Source organism: Bufo bufo, chromosome 7 (assembly GCF_905171765.1).
Source record: "Bufo bufo chromosome 7, aBufBuf1.1, whole genome shotgun sequence".
Lineage (NCBI taxonomy): Eukaryota > Metazoa > Chordata > Amphibia > Anura > Bufonidae > Bufo > Bufo bufo.
In genome coordinates, this window is record NC_053395.1 from 81,465,786 (window position 1) to 81,480,821 (window position 15,036).

General features: G+C 41.4%; 1 protein-coding gene across 1 annotated transcript in view; it reads left to right on the forward strand.

Moving 5' to 3' along the window:
- Positions 1-15,036, forward strand: part of C7H16orf89 (chromosome 7 C16orf89 homolog) — a 163,884-nt gene that overhangs the window by 57,703 nt on the left and 91,145 nt on the right. The window contains exon 2 of the mRNA XM_040440635.1: positions 12,557-12,674. Coding sequence (XP_040296569.1) covers positions 12,606-12,674 — 69 coding nt within the window. The 5' untranslated portion in view covers positions 12,557-12,605. The remainder of the gene's footprint in view (positions 1-12,556; positions 12,675-15,036) is intronic.

The window sequence follows — 15,036 nt, forward strand, 5'->3', positions numbered from 1 at the left end:
AGCAGTGAAAGTCCAGTCAGACAATATGACTGCGGTTCTCTATATAAACAAGCAGGGAGGCACAAGATCATTGCCCCTTCTGTCAGAGATCGGGGTAATTCTTCGGTGGGCAGAGACGAACCTTTCCCATCTATCTGCCACTCATATTCGAGGTTCCCTCAATATGATAGCGGACCGCTTAAGTCAAGGATTACCGACCATGGAGTGGTCTCTGCATCCGGAGATCTTCAGGCAGTTAGTTCACAGATGGGGTATGCCAGAGGTGGATCTCATGGCAACCAGGTTCAACGCCAAGGTGCTGAGGTTCTGTTCCCTGTACAGGGAAGACAACCCCCTGGTGATAGATGCTCTGTCAATACCGTGGAGGTTCAGGCTGGCTTACATCTTCCCTCCATTTTCCATGATACCGAGGGTATTGATGAAAATCCGTCAGGATCAGGCCTCGGTAATAGCCATCATACCGTTCTGGCCCAGGAGATCCTGGTTTACCCAGCTCATTCAGATGAGTCGGGGACAATACTGGAGACTCCCCCCGGAGCAGACCCTGGTGTCGTGGGACACTCACCTCTGCCCAGATCTGCACAGGTTCAACCTGACAGCCTGGAGGTTGATCAGTCCCTTCCCAACATAGAAGGGCTTTCCGAGTCGGTCCTGAAAACTTTGTCGCATTCCAGAGCAGAGTCTACAAAGAAGGCCTACTCCAGGATCATGAGAATCTTCGTGGCATGGTGTGATTCCAAACAGGTGGCGTCCGCAGATCCGCCCCTTCCTGCGATACTACAATTCCTTCAAGATGGATTAGATAAAGGCCTTTCTCCAGCTACCTTGAAGGTACAGATTTGTGCCATCTCGGCCTGTCTCAACAGGCCACATTCTCGGGACCCACTCATCAAACGCTTCCTGAAGGGAGCTGAAAGACTAAAGCCTACTATACTGAAACCTATCCCCCAGTGGGATCTTTCAGTATTACTCAGGGGGCTAGCATCTCCCCCCTTCGAGCCTTGGGAGGAGGTGGAATTCAGATTTTTGACTTTAAAGATGGTTTTTCTTCTGGCTGTAGCTTCAGCCAAAAGAATCTCTGAATTGCAGGCCTTCTCTGCAATTCACCCTTATATTATCTTCCTACAGGACAGAATACTCCTGAAGTTTTTACCCTACTTCAGGCCTAAGGTGCCTACCTTCCATAATATCAACCAGGTAATCTCTTTACCAGTTTTATTTTCAGCCTCCTCCTCTGATACTCCAGCAAGAGATCCGCTGGATATTTCAAGGTGCCTCCAGGTCTATGTGGATAGATCCAGAGAGTTCAGGATAGATGAGAATCTCCTCATCCTGTTTGCCGGTAAGTCTAAAGGCCGTAAAGCGTCTAAAGCTACCATTAGTCGCTGGATCAAGGAGGCCATTAGGGAGGCTTTCGTCTCCCAATCCCTAGATCCTCCGGAGTTTGTGAGAGCCCATTCTACTAGGGCTGTCTCCACCTCTGTTGCGGAGAGAAGACTTCTCCCCTTAGAGTTGATCTGTAAGGCGGCCTCCTGGAGCTCTGAGTCAACCTTCATCTCCCATTATAGGATAGATGCTAGGGTGGCAGAGTTTTCGGCTTTTGGGCAGACAGTTCTTAGTTCTGCCAGGCATGAGGACCCTCCCTAGGGGATTCTTCTTGCTATCTCCCCATCTGTGCTGCTGGTAGGACGTAAGGGAACCGTTAATTTCTAACGATAATTTGTTTTCCCTTAGTCCTAACAGCAGCACACAAATATCCCACCCTAAATACATTTTGCTTGTTAAAAACACGGTGGGCTGGGGGGTGATCTCCTCCCTTTCAGGGAGCCGAAGATCGTTTATTGGTTCTTGGGCTCATTAAAAATTCCGCCGGTCCTACCAGTCCACAGGGGCAGTTAACCCCATCTGTGCTGCTGTTAGGACTAAGGGAAAACAAATTATCGTTAGAAATTAACGATTCCCGTCAAAAGTTTCTGTTGTCTGAGAGAACTGACCAAAACCAATGCAAACAGAGCACAACTGATGGTCAAAAATAACAGATCTGTTTTGTTTTTTTTCTGTTCTTTTGATGCATCAGAAGACCAGAAAGCTATATGGTTATGTGTAACTCATCCTTAGGGCTCATGCACACAGCCGTTGCTGTTTCTGTGGTCCGCAAAACACAGATACTGGCCATGTACATTCTGCAGGTTGTGGAACGGAATTTCCTGCCATCTATAGAACAGTCCTATCCTTGTCCATAAAACAATAAAAAAAATTAAAAATTCATATAGTATTTAAAATTGTACGAATACGATTTTTTTTTACTCTTGATGCGGATTTCAAAGAACAGGCCCAAATCCGCTTGATTCCCAGAGAAAAAATACCCTAAAAAAATTATATCAGCAGCATACAACAAGGCAAAAGCATTAGATCAGGAAGATTGGCTGTGCCCTTGGAGAACTAAGCCCGAGATGTGTAAAAAATACTCTATGACTTTTATTACACATACACGAATTAAACGGATACTGGGTAAACATTGGCCTATTATGTTCAGTGATCCGATTTTGAGGAAGCTTGTGCCTCCAGAACCAAAAGTGATTTATAGAAGGGCCAGGACATTGAAACATATTCTGGCATCCAGCCAACTAAAAACAGCAACAAAAAAAAAACATCTGTTACCCAACCCTCTCTGTTTCTTTTTCCAAACTTGGTAGGCTTGGTAGGCTTATTAAAATGCGGGGGTAAACATTGCCTGTGTTGTGTTAACATTAGCCATGGTGCTAACTTCTTTTATTCACAGTCCACAGGTGAAATTTTTCAGATAAAAAGTTTTTTAAACTGTGCTAGCGCCATTGTAATTTATGTCCTGCAATGTTGGCGTGGCCTCCAGTACGTGGGCTGCACCATGCACAGCATGAATAAACACAGATTAACCTCCTCCCGACCGCCTAACGCAGGGATGCATCCTGTGGGCGGTCGGTTTGTTCCTCGTAGACGCATCGGCGCGTCATCTCGCGAGACGCGAGATTACCTGTGAACACGCACACGCAGGAGCGCGCATTCACAGGATCGGAAGGTAAATGAGCTGATCTACAGCCTGCCAGTGGCGATCATTCGCTGGCAGGCTGTAGATGCGATTTTTTTAACCCCTGAAAGGTATATCAGACACTGTTTTGTTAACGGCGTCTGATATACCTGCTACCTGGTCCTCTGGTGGTCCCTTTTGCTTGGATCGACCACCAGAGGACACAGGCAGCTCTGTAAGTAGCACCAATCACCACACTACACTACACCCCCCCTGTCACTTATTAACCCCTTATTAACCCCTGATCACCCCATATAGACTCCCTGATCACCCCCCTGTCATTGATCACCCCCCTGTAAGGCTCCATTCAGACGTCCGTATGTGTTTTGCAGATCCGCGGATCCACGGATCCGCAAAACACGGACACCACGGATCCGCAAAACAAGGACACCGGCAATGTGCTTTCCGCATTTTGCGGATCCGCACATTGCCAGAACTATATAGAAAATGCCTTTTCTTGTCCGCAATTGCGGACAAGAATAGGACATGTTCTATAGGCTCTACAAAAAACGCAGTGTTCGCCCGATCAGGCCTGATCTTGTGCGCACACTTGCGTTCAGTCCGCCCTACCGCAGTGACAGAAATTTTTTTTTTCTGATCACTGCAAAAACACCGTAAAATCACTGCGGCGCTATAAAGATCACTTTTGAGGGGCATGGCGAGTTCATAGAAGATTTTTTTTTTGGCACAAGTTAGCGGAAATTGATTTTTTTTGTTTTTTTTGTTTTTTCTTACAAAGTCTCATATTCCACTAACTTGTGACAAAAAATAAAATCTCACATGAACTCACCATACCCCTCACGGAATCGAAATGCGTAAAATTTTTTAGACATTTATATTCCAGACTTCTTCTCACGCTTTAGGGCCCCTAAAATGCCAGGGCAGTATAAATACCCCACATGTGACCCCATTTTGGAAAGAAGACACCCCAAGGTATTTCGTGAGGGGCATGGCGAGTTCATGTAAAATTTTATTTTTTGTCACAAGTTAGTGGAATATGAGACTTTGTAAGAGAAAAAAAAAAAAAAACATTTTCCGCTAACTTGTGCCAAAAAAAAATATTCTAGGAACTCGCCATGCCCCTCACGGAATACCTTGGGGTGTCTTCTTTAGAAAATGGGGTCACATGTGGGGTATTTATACTGCCCTGGCATTTTAGGGGCCCTAAAGCGTGAGAAGAAGTCTGGAATCCAAATGCCTAAAAATGCCCTCCTTAAAAGGTACTCATTGGAATTTGGGCCCCTTTGCGCACCTAGGCTGCAAAAAAGTGTCACACATGTGGTATCGACGTACTCAGGAGAAGTAGGGCAATGTGTTTTGGTGTGTATTTTTACATATACCCATGCTGGGTGAGAGAAATATCTCTGTAAAATGACAACTTTGTATAAAAAAATGGGAAAAGTTGTCTTTTACAGAGATATTTATCTCACACAGTATGGGTATATGTAAAAATACACCCCAAAACACATTGCCCTACTACTCCTGAGTACGGCGATACCACATGTGTGATACTTTTTTGCAGCCTAGGTGTGCAAAGGGGCCCAAATTCCAATGAGTACGTTATTTACGATTTCACAGGGCATTTATTTTGCATTTGGATTCCAAACTACTTCTCACGCTTTAGATCCCCTAAGATGCCAGGGCAGTATAAATACCCCACAAGTGACCCCATTTTGGAAAGAAGACACCCCAAGGTATTTCGTGAGCGGCATGGCGAGTTCATGTAAAATTTTATTTTTTGTCACAAGTTAGTGGAATATGAGACTTTGTAAGAAAAATAAATAAAAATACAAAATTTTCCGCTAACTTGTGCCAAAAAAATATATATTCTAGGAACTCGCCATGCCCCTCACGGAATACCTTGGGGTGTCTTCTTTCCAAAATGGGGTCACTTGTGGGGTATTTATACTGCCCTGGCATTTTAGGGGCCCTAAAGCGTGAGAAGTAGTTTGGAATCCAAATGCGTAAAAAATGCCCTGTGAAATTCTAAAGATACTCATTGGAATTTGGGCCCCTTTGTGCACCTAGGCTGCAAAAAAGTGTCACCCATGTGGTATCGCCGTACTCAGGAGAAGGAGGGCAATGTGTTTTGGGGTGTATTTTTACATATACCCATACTGTGTGTGAGAAATATCTCTGTAAAATGACAACTTTGTATAAAAAAATGGGAAAAGTTGTCTTTTACAGAGATATTTATCTCACCCAGCATGGGTATATGTAAAAATACACCTCAAAACACATTGCCCTACTTCTTCTGAGTACGGCGATACCACATGTGTGACACTTTTTTGCAGCCTAGGTGCGCAAAGGGGCCCAAATTCCAATCGGTACTTTTAGGATTTCACAGGGCATTTTTACGCATTTCGATTCCAAACTACTTCTCACGCTTTAGGTCCCCTGAAATGCAAGTATAAATACCCCACAAGTGACCCCATTTTAGAAAGAAGACACCCCAAGGTATTCCGTGAGGGGTATGGTGAGTTCATGTAAAATTTTATTTTTTGTCACAAGTTAGTGAAATATGAGACTTTGCAAGAAAAAAAAAAAAATAATATATATAATTTTCCGCTAACTTGTAACAAAAAATAAAAACTTCCATGAACTCACTATGCCCATCAGAGAATACCTTAGGGTGTCTACTTTCCGAAATGGGGTCATTTGTGGGGTGTTTCTACTGTCTGGGCATTGTAGAACCTCAGTAAACATGACAGGTGCTCAGAAAGTCAAAGTGCATAAATTCACATTTTTGCACCATAGTTTGTAAACGCTATAACTTTTACCCAAACCAATAAATATACACTTATTGCATTTTTTTTTTATCAAAGACATGTAGAACAATAAATTTAGAGAAAAATGTATATAGAAATGTAGTTTTATTTGAAAAATTTTACAACAGAAAGTGAAAAATATCATTTTTTGACAAAAATTTCGGTCAATTTCAATTAATATTTAAAAAAGAAAAAATGTCAGCAGCAATGAAATACCACCAAATGAAAGCTCTATTAGTGAGAAGAAAAGGAGGTAAAATTCATTTGGGTGGTAAGTTGTATGACCGAGCAATAAACCGTGAAAGTAGTGTAGTGCAGAATTGTAAAAAGTGGTCTGGTCATTAAGGGGGTTTAAGCTAGGGGGGCTGAGGTGGTTAAACATCAGTTCACAATAAAGAAATAGCAGATCTTCAATAGATTATTTTGGAACAAATCAGTGATTCAACTAAGGACAGATTTCATACATTCATAAACCGTGAATCCTTCTGGATTTTTAGATTGAACACCATGGTACCTTTTGTGTTAAAAGAAACCATTGATCATGTTAAATTATAATTATTCATCTGGTGTTTGTAATAATGTCACTTCTTGTCATTTAATCTCAGTGGATCTGTTTGACATGTGCCTAAGGCCTCATGCACACGAGTGTTTTTTCACTGTCAGTGACTTGGCTTCAGTGGTCCGTGTCCGATTTTGCTTCAGTTGTGTTTCCTTGTGTCTTCCTTTTTTTTGTCTGACAGGGGAAAAAAAAGGAAGGTTAATTAAAAGTGCAATTTTATTGCACCAAGGTCTTGTAGAAAAAAACAGACACGGACGCGGACACGGATGACATACCAGTTGTGCATCCGTTTTTTTTTACGGACCTATTGACTTTAATGGGTCCGTCCTCCGTTTTCCACTGACAAGAATAGGACAGGTTATATTTTTTTGACGGACTGGAATCACGGATCACGGGCGCAGAGAAAAAACTGAGGACTATCAGTTTTTTTTCACAGCTCCATAGAAATAAATGGGACCTCCGCTAAACTGTGAAAAATGACGGAACGGACGCGGATGCACACAACGATCGTGTGCATGAGGCCTAAGGAAAAGAGTGGTCCACTCTCGAAACGAGTAGCACTGTTTGCACTTTTATTTTACATATATTTTTTAACAAATTAGTCAACCTGAGGAGTGCTATGGAATCTCTCTTTTGCCTTCCTTTTATGCTATATGCACTTTGTTAGGCACATTATATATTGGGAGCACATGCTCTAGAATGCTCTGTCCTATACATGGAACCTAAAGCTTTTGACTATGCACTTACTCGCCCCCCATTTCACATAGATACTCAGTTTGGCTGAGTGTACAGTCGTGGCCAAAAGTTTTGAGAATTAGATAAATATTGGAAATTGGAAAAGTTGCTGCTTAAGTTTTTATAATAGCAATTTGCATATACTCCAGAATGTTATGAAGAGTGATCAGATGAATTGCATAGTCCTTCTTTGCCATGAAAATTAACTTAATCCCAAAAAAAACTTTCCACTGCATTTCATTGCTGTCATTAAAGGACCTGCTGAGATCATTTCAGTAATCGTCTTGTTAACTCAGGTGAAAATGTTGACAAGTACAAGGCTGGAGATCATTATGTCAGGCTGATTGGGTTAAAATGGCAGACTTGACATGTTAAAGGGAGGGTGATGCTTGAAATCATTGTTCTTCCATTGTTAACCATTGTGACCTGCAAAGAAACGCGTGCAGACATCATTGCGTTGCATAAAAATGGCTTCACAGGCAAGGATATTGTGGCTACTAAGATTGCACCTCAATCAACAATTTATAGGATCATCAAGAACTTCAAGGAAAGAGGTTCAATTCTTGTTAAGAAGGCTTCAGGGCGTCCAAGAAAGTCCAGAAAGCGCCAGGATCGTCTCCTAAAGAGGATTCAGCTGTGGGATCGGAGTGCCACCAGTGCAGAGCTTGCTCAGTAATGACAGCAGGCAGGTGTGAGCGCATCTGCACGCACAGTGAGGCGAAGACTTTTGGAAGATGGCCTGGTGTCAAGAAGGGCAGCAAAGAAGCCACTTCTCTCCAAAAAAACATCAGGGACAGATTGATCTTCTGCAGAAAGTATGGTGAATGGACTGCTGAGGACTGGGGCAAAGTCATATTCTCCGATGAAACCTCTTTCAGATTGTTTGGGGCATCTGGAAAAAGGCTTGTCCGGAGAAGAAAAGGTGAGCGTTACCATCAGTCCTGTGTCATGCCAACAGTAAAGCATCCTGAGACCATTCATGTGTGGGGTTGCTTCTCATCCAAGGGAGTGGGCTCACTCACAATTTTGCTCAAAAACACAGCCATGAATAAAGAATGGTACCAAAACACCCTCCAACAGCAACTTCTTCCAACAATCCAACAACAGTTTGGTGAAGAACAATGCATTTTCCAGCACGATGGAGCACCGTGCCATAAGGCAAAAGTGATAACGAAGTGGCTCGGGGACCAAAATGTTGACATTTTGGGTCCATGGCCTGGAAACTCCCCAGATCTTAATCCCATTGAGAACTTGTGGTCAATCCTCAAGAGGCGGGTGGACAAAAAACCCCCTACTAATTCTGACAAACTCCAAGAAGTGATTATGAAAGAATGGGTTGCTATCAGTCAGGAATTGGCCCAGAAGTTGATTGAGAGCATGCCCAGTCGAATTGCAGAGGTCCTGAAAAAGAAGGGCCAACACTGCAAATACTGACTCTTTGCATAAATGTCATGTAATTGTCGATAAAAGCCTTTGAAATGTATGAAGTGCATGTAATTATATTTCACTACATCACAGAAACAACTGAAACAAAGATCTAAAAGCAGTTTAGCAGCAAACTTTGTGAAAACTAATATTTGTGTCATTCTCAAAACTTTTGGCCACGACTGTATATGTGTTGTCAATTGGAAAGAGGAGAGCGTTTGTGTCAGACCCATCTCCCGGGAGAACAAAAGAATCAGGTATTGAACCTCAATGCCAATGATGCTTCTCTCCTCCAACATCATCTATCAAGGGAGAGACCGGAGAGACCCATGGTGTTAGCCAGCTATACCAAAAATGGTGGGTCAAGCCGAGAATATTCTGTGAATTCTCCATGTTATTGCATTCTCTTGAAGGGACTGTTTTTTCCCCCAAAGATCTGAAAAAGGGTAACTTTATACTATGATGCAGCAGAATACCTATGCTGCAGGATGTCAGGTTCCGTTGCATCCTATTTAAATTTTTTAATTGTATATTTGTCCAACAACAAACATTTCAACAGTATACAAAAACATGGTGTGAACCAAGTCTAATGTAGTTTTATATAAACTATTAGCTTAAAGGCTATGTACAGCAAAAAAAATTCAATGATTGCATTTTACTCATTTTTGTCTAAAAATGATTTTTTCCATTGGCCTTTATTAAAAATATTGAGCCATTCTGTCACAAAAGGGTTAACTGTTTTTCTAGCTGTGTGATTTGTACTTTCATTTTCACTTTGTGCCGGTCATCTAATAAACTTTATCTCTAAACAACTAAGAGGCCATAAACACTTATTTAAACCACATTTTTATCAGTAAGATAAAAACTGAGTTCTAATGAGTGTTTCTAGTGTCAGAGAGCAGAGATAGAGTCCCTCTGCTCCTGGTCTGACAGAAAAGACAGCAAATCCAAAGGGTGCTACTAGAGCATGTCAGCTCTGTATAGAAAAAAAAGATTTTTTTATAAAGACCAATTGAAAAAAACTTTTTTTGCTCAAAATGAGTACAATGCAATAACAAAAAAATGCCCCCAAAGCAAGTACATAGCCTTTAAATTTTAATTATGGAAACAGTTGACAAATTAATGAATCAGTCAGTTCTGTATGTTCCTATATGTAGAAAAAAAATCAACTACATTTTTTTTTAATGGTCAGAATTTCAAGCCTTTTTTGGAGACCAATTCTGGACCCTTCCTACCTCTTGGAACCAGACTACCTCAGGGCTGGTCTACAGACAGTCGTTATCTGATACATCTTTGTGCTTTACTGAGCAATTTAGTGATGAATGTATTTCCTCTCTTTTGGGAAACCTGTAAGTAAGCAGTGCGCTGCCCCAACATATTAATGTCCATAAAGGATGTAAATATAATTTGAATTTTTGTTAAAATTTTATTCAAGTTTTACAAATCTATCCTACAGTAACACAGTCTCTTATGTAGAAACATATGGCAACACACACAGGGGCTCATTTATTAACTGATATACACCACTAGCAAGGGAGCTTGTATAGATTCTAGGTTGTGGCACGATCTGCTGGAGGAAGCTACAAAGTTATGTAGAGGCCTGCACCTCCATATAAGTCTTAATAAATGTGCCCCAAAGTGCCTATGGCTATGTACAGTACAGACCAAAATTTTGGACACACCTTCTCATTCAAAGAGTTTTCTTTATTTTCATGACTATGAAGGCATCAAAACTATGAATTAACACATGTGGAATTATATACATAACAAACAAGTGTGAAACAACTGAAAATATGTCATATTCTAGGTTCTTCAAAGTAGCCACCTTTTGCTTTGATTACTGCTTTGCACACTCTTGGCATTTTCTTGATGAGCTTCAAGAGGTAGTCCCTTGAAATGGTCTTCCAACAGTCTTGAAGGAGTTCCCAGAGATGCTTAGCACTTGTTGGCCCTTTTGCCTTCACTCTGCGGTCCAGCTCACCCCAAACCATCTCGATTGGGTTCAGGTCCGGTGACTGTGGAGGCCAGGTCATCTGGCGCAGCACCCCATCACTCTCCTTCATGGTCAAATAGCCCTTACTTTCAAAGTTTTCCCAATTTTTCGGCTGACTGACTGACCTTCATTTCTTAAAGTAATGATGGCCACTCGTTTTTCTTTACTTAGCTGCTATTTTCTTGCCATAATACAAATTCTAACAGTCTATTCAGTAGGACTATCAGTTGTGTATCCACCTGACTTCCCCTCAATGCAACTGATGGTCCCAACCCCATTTATAAGGCAAGAAATCCCACTTATTAAACCTGACAGGGCACACCTGTGAAGTGAAAACCATTTCAGGGGACTACCTCTTGAAGCTCATCAAGAGAATGCCAAGAGTGTGCAAAGCAGTAATCAAAGCAAAAGGTGGCTACTTTGAAGAACCTAGAATATGACATATTTTCAGTTGTTTCACACTTGTTTGTTATGTATATAATTCCACATGTGTTAATTCATAGTTTTGATGCCTTCAGTGTGAATCTACAATTTTCATAGACATGAAAATAAAGAAAACTCTTTGAATGAGAAGGTGTGTCCAAACTTTTGGTCTGTACTGTAGGTCAAAACCAATGAGATTCTGAGTGGTGCCCCCAATCAAATGTTTTCGTATTGCCTGACATATCATTTGGGGTGATTTGCCATGTTTCAGTAGCATTTTTAACTGTGTATTTCTTTAGCCATGCATTACTGTAAAAACTACAGTGCTTTATGAAACCCAGTACATACAGAGCATTTTGGGAGGAGCGGTGTTTGTATTGTGGTTGAGTGTATTTAGTGTTTTTTTAAAATATTTGAATGAAAAATGCAATATGCTCCAGGTATGGCATTTACTCTTGTCCCCTTTTGATTGAAATGTTCCAAAATAAAACATTAAAAACAGGCTGGCTAGGAAGCCTATGACTTCTGCCGCAGATTGCCATTGTCTGTTACCATGGCTCAGGAAAGGTCATTGTTAGTTAATATTGTAACCTGAGACATTTGTGACCTGACGGACAACTGTGCCTTCAATGGTTTAAAGCAGTGATGCCCAACCTGCAGCCCTCCAGGTGTTGCAAAACTACAACTCCCAGCATGACTGGACAGCCTACAGATATTAGGGCACGCTGGGAGTTGTAGTTTTGCAACAGCTAGAGGGCCGCAGGTTGAGCATCCCTGGTTTAAAGGCTTAACTAGTATGATAACACGAGATAAGCAAATTACCCAAAATTCATTTCAGTTATAATTCTAACGACTTGGATGTCAGATTCAATGCCAAATAAATTTGATCTAAATCGCAAGTGCCCCAGATGCCATGAAAAGTCATGTATGAGATGTTAAGGTCTCCTAGGACTGTATCCAACCACTCTCAAGCACTTTATGCCAAGACAACATTAGTAATGTAAAAGTGACTGTGACATATATGACTATGGGTAAGCAGATGGTAGCCTCTGGTAACAAACAGCCTGGTTAATAACACACTGCATTGTCTGATATTTTTTTTATTTAAAAACAGCCTAACAAGTATCCCATTTAGGTGGCAAATTTCTTCCTCTCTGACATCTGGTGGTCACCATTTTGAGTTAAAATATTTTGGGAAATTCCTAACAAATTTGATTTGTATAGAAACGATTGTCTCTGATAATAACTTTATGGGTTAAATTGTCTATAAAATACTCATTCATTTTTTTGCATGTCTAAAAATGTAATAGAGGTGAAAAGGTGACAGCACAATAAACTAAAACAAGTGGCCACTGAAAATTGAAAAGAGCATAAAAATTAATAAAAATGAAATCCCTAATTTCGAACAGATTTATTTCAAAGTGAGCTCATTAACTGTAGCAGCAGGGAGTGCTGCGTCCAATGTTTTTAAGGCTGTCACATAAACAGCACGTAGGTAAGGTATACGTAGGTATTAAACTGCCAGCCTGAAGTCCTGTGTAATACATAAAATGGTTTAACTATATTTGCTTAATTTTGTTCTAAAGCAATGAAAACAAGGAGCCATGTGTTGTGACTGCACCTTGCTGGAAGAAGATGAAGAAGAAGGGGTGTACTGGCTACTCCTTGTCCCATCAATTACTGTTTTTCATTGCTGGAAGAATGGTAAGTGTGGTAAATAAATACATTCATTGAAAAAAAATTATGCACCAAGAAGGAGTTGTAGGAATGGAATTGTAGGAATCTAATGATGTATGTAAGTGCAGGGCAGAATTAAGCTTGGTGGAGGCCCCTGGGCAAAAAATCACGTGGGGGGACATAACATACATTTTTAACTTAGCTGGGGGGGGTGGGGGGTGGACGTGGTGTCCCTGAACTACATACATGTCTGCTGTTGCCATACTAAGGTCTGGTATAAAGGCTGCCACTGGTCAGTCCACGGTCAATGTAAAGGCTGCAGTCTGTCAGTCCATAGTGTTGAGCGTTAATATTCTAATCGCAAATTTTTATTGCAAATATCGGCACTTCGAGAATTCGCAAAGGTCTAGAATATATTGCTATATCTTCATAATAGCGAATATTCTCGATTTTTTTTTTTTATCACTAGATAAACCTATAATATTTTCTCACTTCTTATTGTATATAGCTATTCTCAATCCTTATTACGCTATCATCCATACCTATTTTTTTATATAATTATTATTTTACCTATCATTAATTTACTTTTATAGTAAGTATTTTCTTACTTATCATTAATAATTTCTTTTTATAGATGCTATATTATTTTATTTTTAACATAAATCATTACCTATAACTCACAATAAACAACATATAACAGACAATCACACAAAGGCTGTATGCCAAAATCCGGGTATGTGCAAGCCAACAACCTATCCATGAGACAGGTACAGTCAGCATACCTAACAATGGCAGCCTTGTGCACTATGAGACATGCAAGACCAGCTTTACATTTTTATTATAAAACTAAAAAACTTACAATCAAACTATTTAATCAAAAGTTACTCAAGAAGCACATTTCACATGTTAATATTCCACAAAGTAGCAGCTCTAACACCTAAATGTTTTCTGTCATGTAAATAGAAAACATAAATCTCACTTAACAGCTTAACGACTCAGGATGAGAATGCTTGTCCTAAATGGCCGGTACTTTTCGCCCCAGATCAAGCATTCTCGTCCTGCAGTCCTTCCTCCCACCCATGTGTGCTGCTGCGATCAGCAGCACAGATCCGGCTGTTACTGATAGCCGGATCCGTGCTGCATCCACCAGCATCGGTGATAATGCCAATGCCGGTGGATTAACCCCTCATATGCCGTGGTCAGCGCTGACCGCGGCATATGGGAGATTTGCGCTTCCTCTCCTTAGCCATTGAGTCCCTGTGCTGTGGTGGCGGGGACCCGATTATTGCCATGGCAGCCCCAATGCCTTACACAGGCATCGGGGCCTGCCGGCTACTGAAGAGCCCAGGAGATCCAGGCAGGGTCTCCTAGGCAACTGTCAGCGTCTAAGGCTGGGTTCACATGGGCGTTGCGGGTGATGTGCGGGAACAGATGCGGGTGCGTTGCAGGAAAATGCTAGATTTTTCCCCGCGAGTGCAAATCGTTTTAATGCGTTTTGCATGCGCGTGAGAAAAATCGGCATGTTTGGTACCCAGACCCGAACCCGGACTTCTTCACAGAAGTTCGCGTTTGGGTTAGGTGTTCTGTAGATTTTATTATTTTTCCTTATAACATTGTTATAAGGGAAAATAATAGCATTCTTAATACAGAATGCTTAGAAAAATAGTGATGGAGGGGTTAAAAAAATTAAAATTAAAATTAAACTCACCTTAATCCACTTGTTCGCGCAGCCTGGCTTCTCTTCTGTCTTCTTCTTTGAGAAAAAGGACCTCTGGTGACATCACTGCGTTCATCACATGGTCCGTCACATGATCCAACATTTATTATTTTTGTCACCCTAATGATAATGATCTAGGTGAACAGGTCCCCCAAGCCATCCAACAAGCCGACTGTAAAGAGGAGGCAGGATTTTGCAGGAAGTGCCAACAAGCAGGGCATAAAAACGCCAACTGTCAGAATGTGATTATATGTAACCTGTGCAGGATGGAAGGCCATGCCTTTAAAGACTGTCCAAAGCGGAATGGAGCTCAGTCCTATGCAGATGTTGCCGTAGACAAGGGACCTACAAAAGAACCGGAGGCCCCCAAAAAGGCTGGAGCTGCACCCGCTATGAAAGAACCGGAGAAACCTGACGCTACGAGCGCACCTGGAACATCCAGAGTGCTGATGAAGGAGAAAATGGTGGATCCTGTGAAGAGTGCTCCTGGAAAATCTGCTGTTGGAAAGGTGGCAGGGGAACCTGCTACTGACGCAGGAATGAAGGGGACAATTGCAGGAGACAAAGTCATGGACCTACAGACAAAAGAAACAAAAATAAATGGTCATAGTCATGAAGAACAGGTTCTCAGTGTCAAAGAGCACCCCGTCAAAGTGGTGATGAGATGAGAGC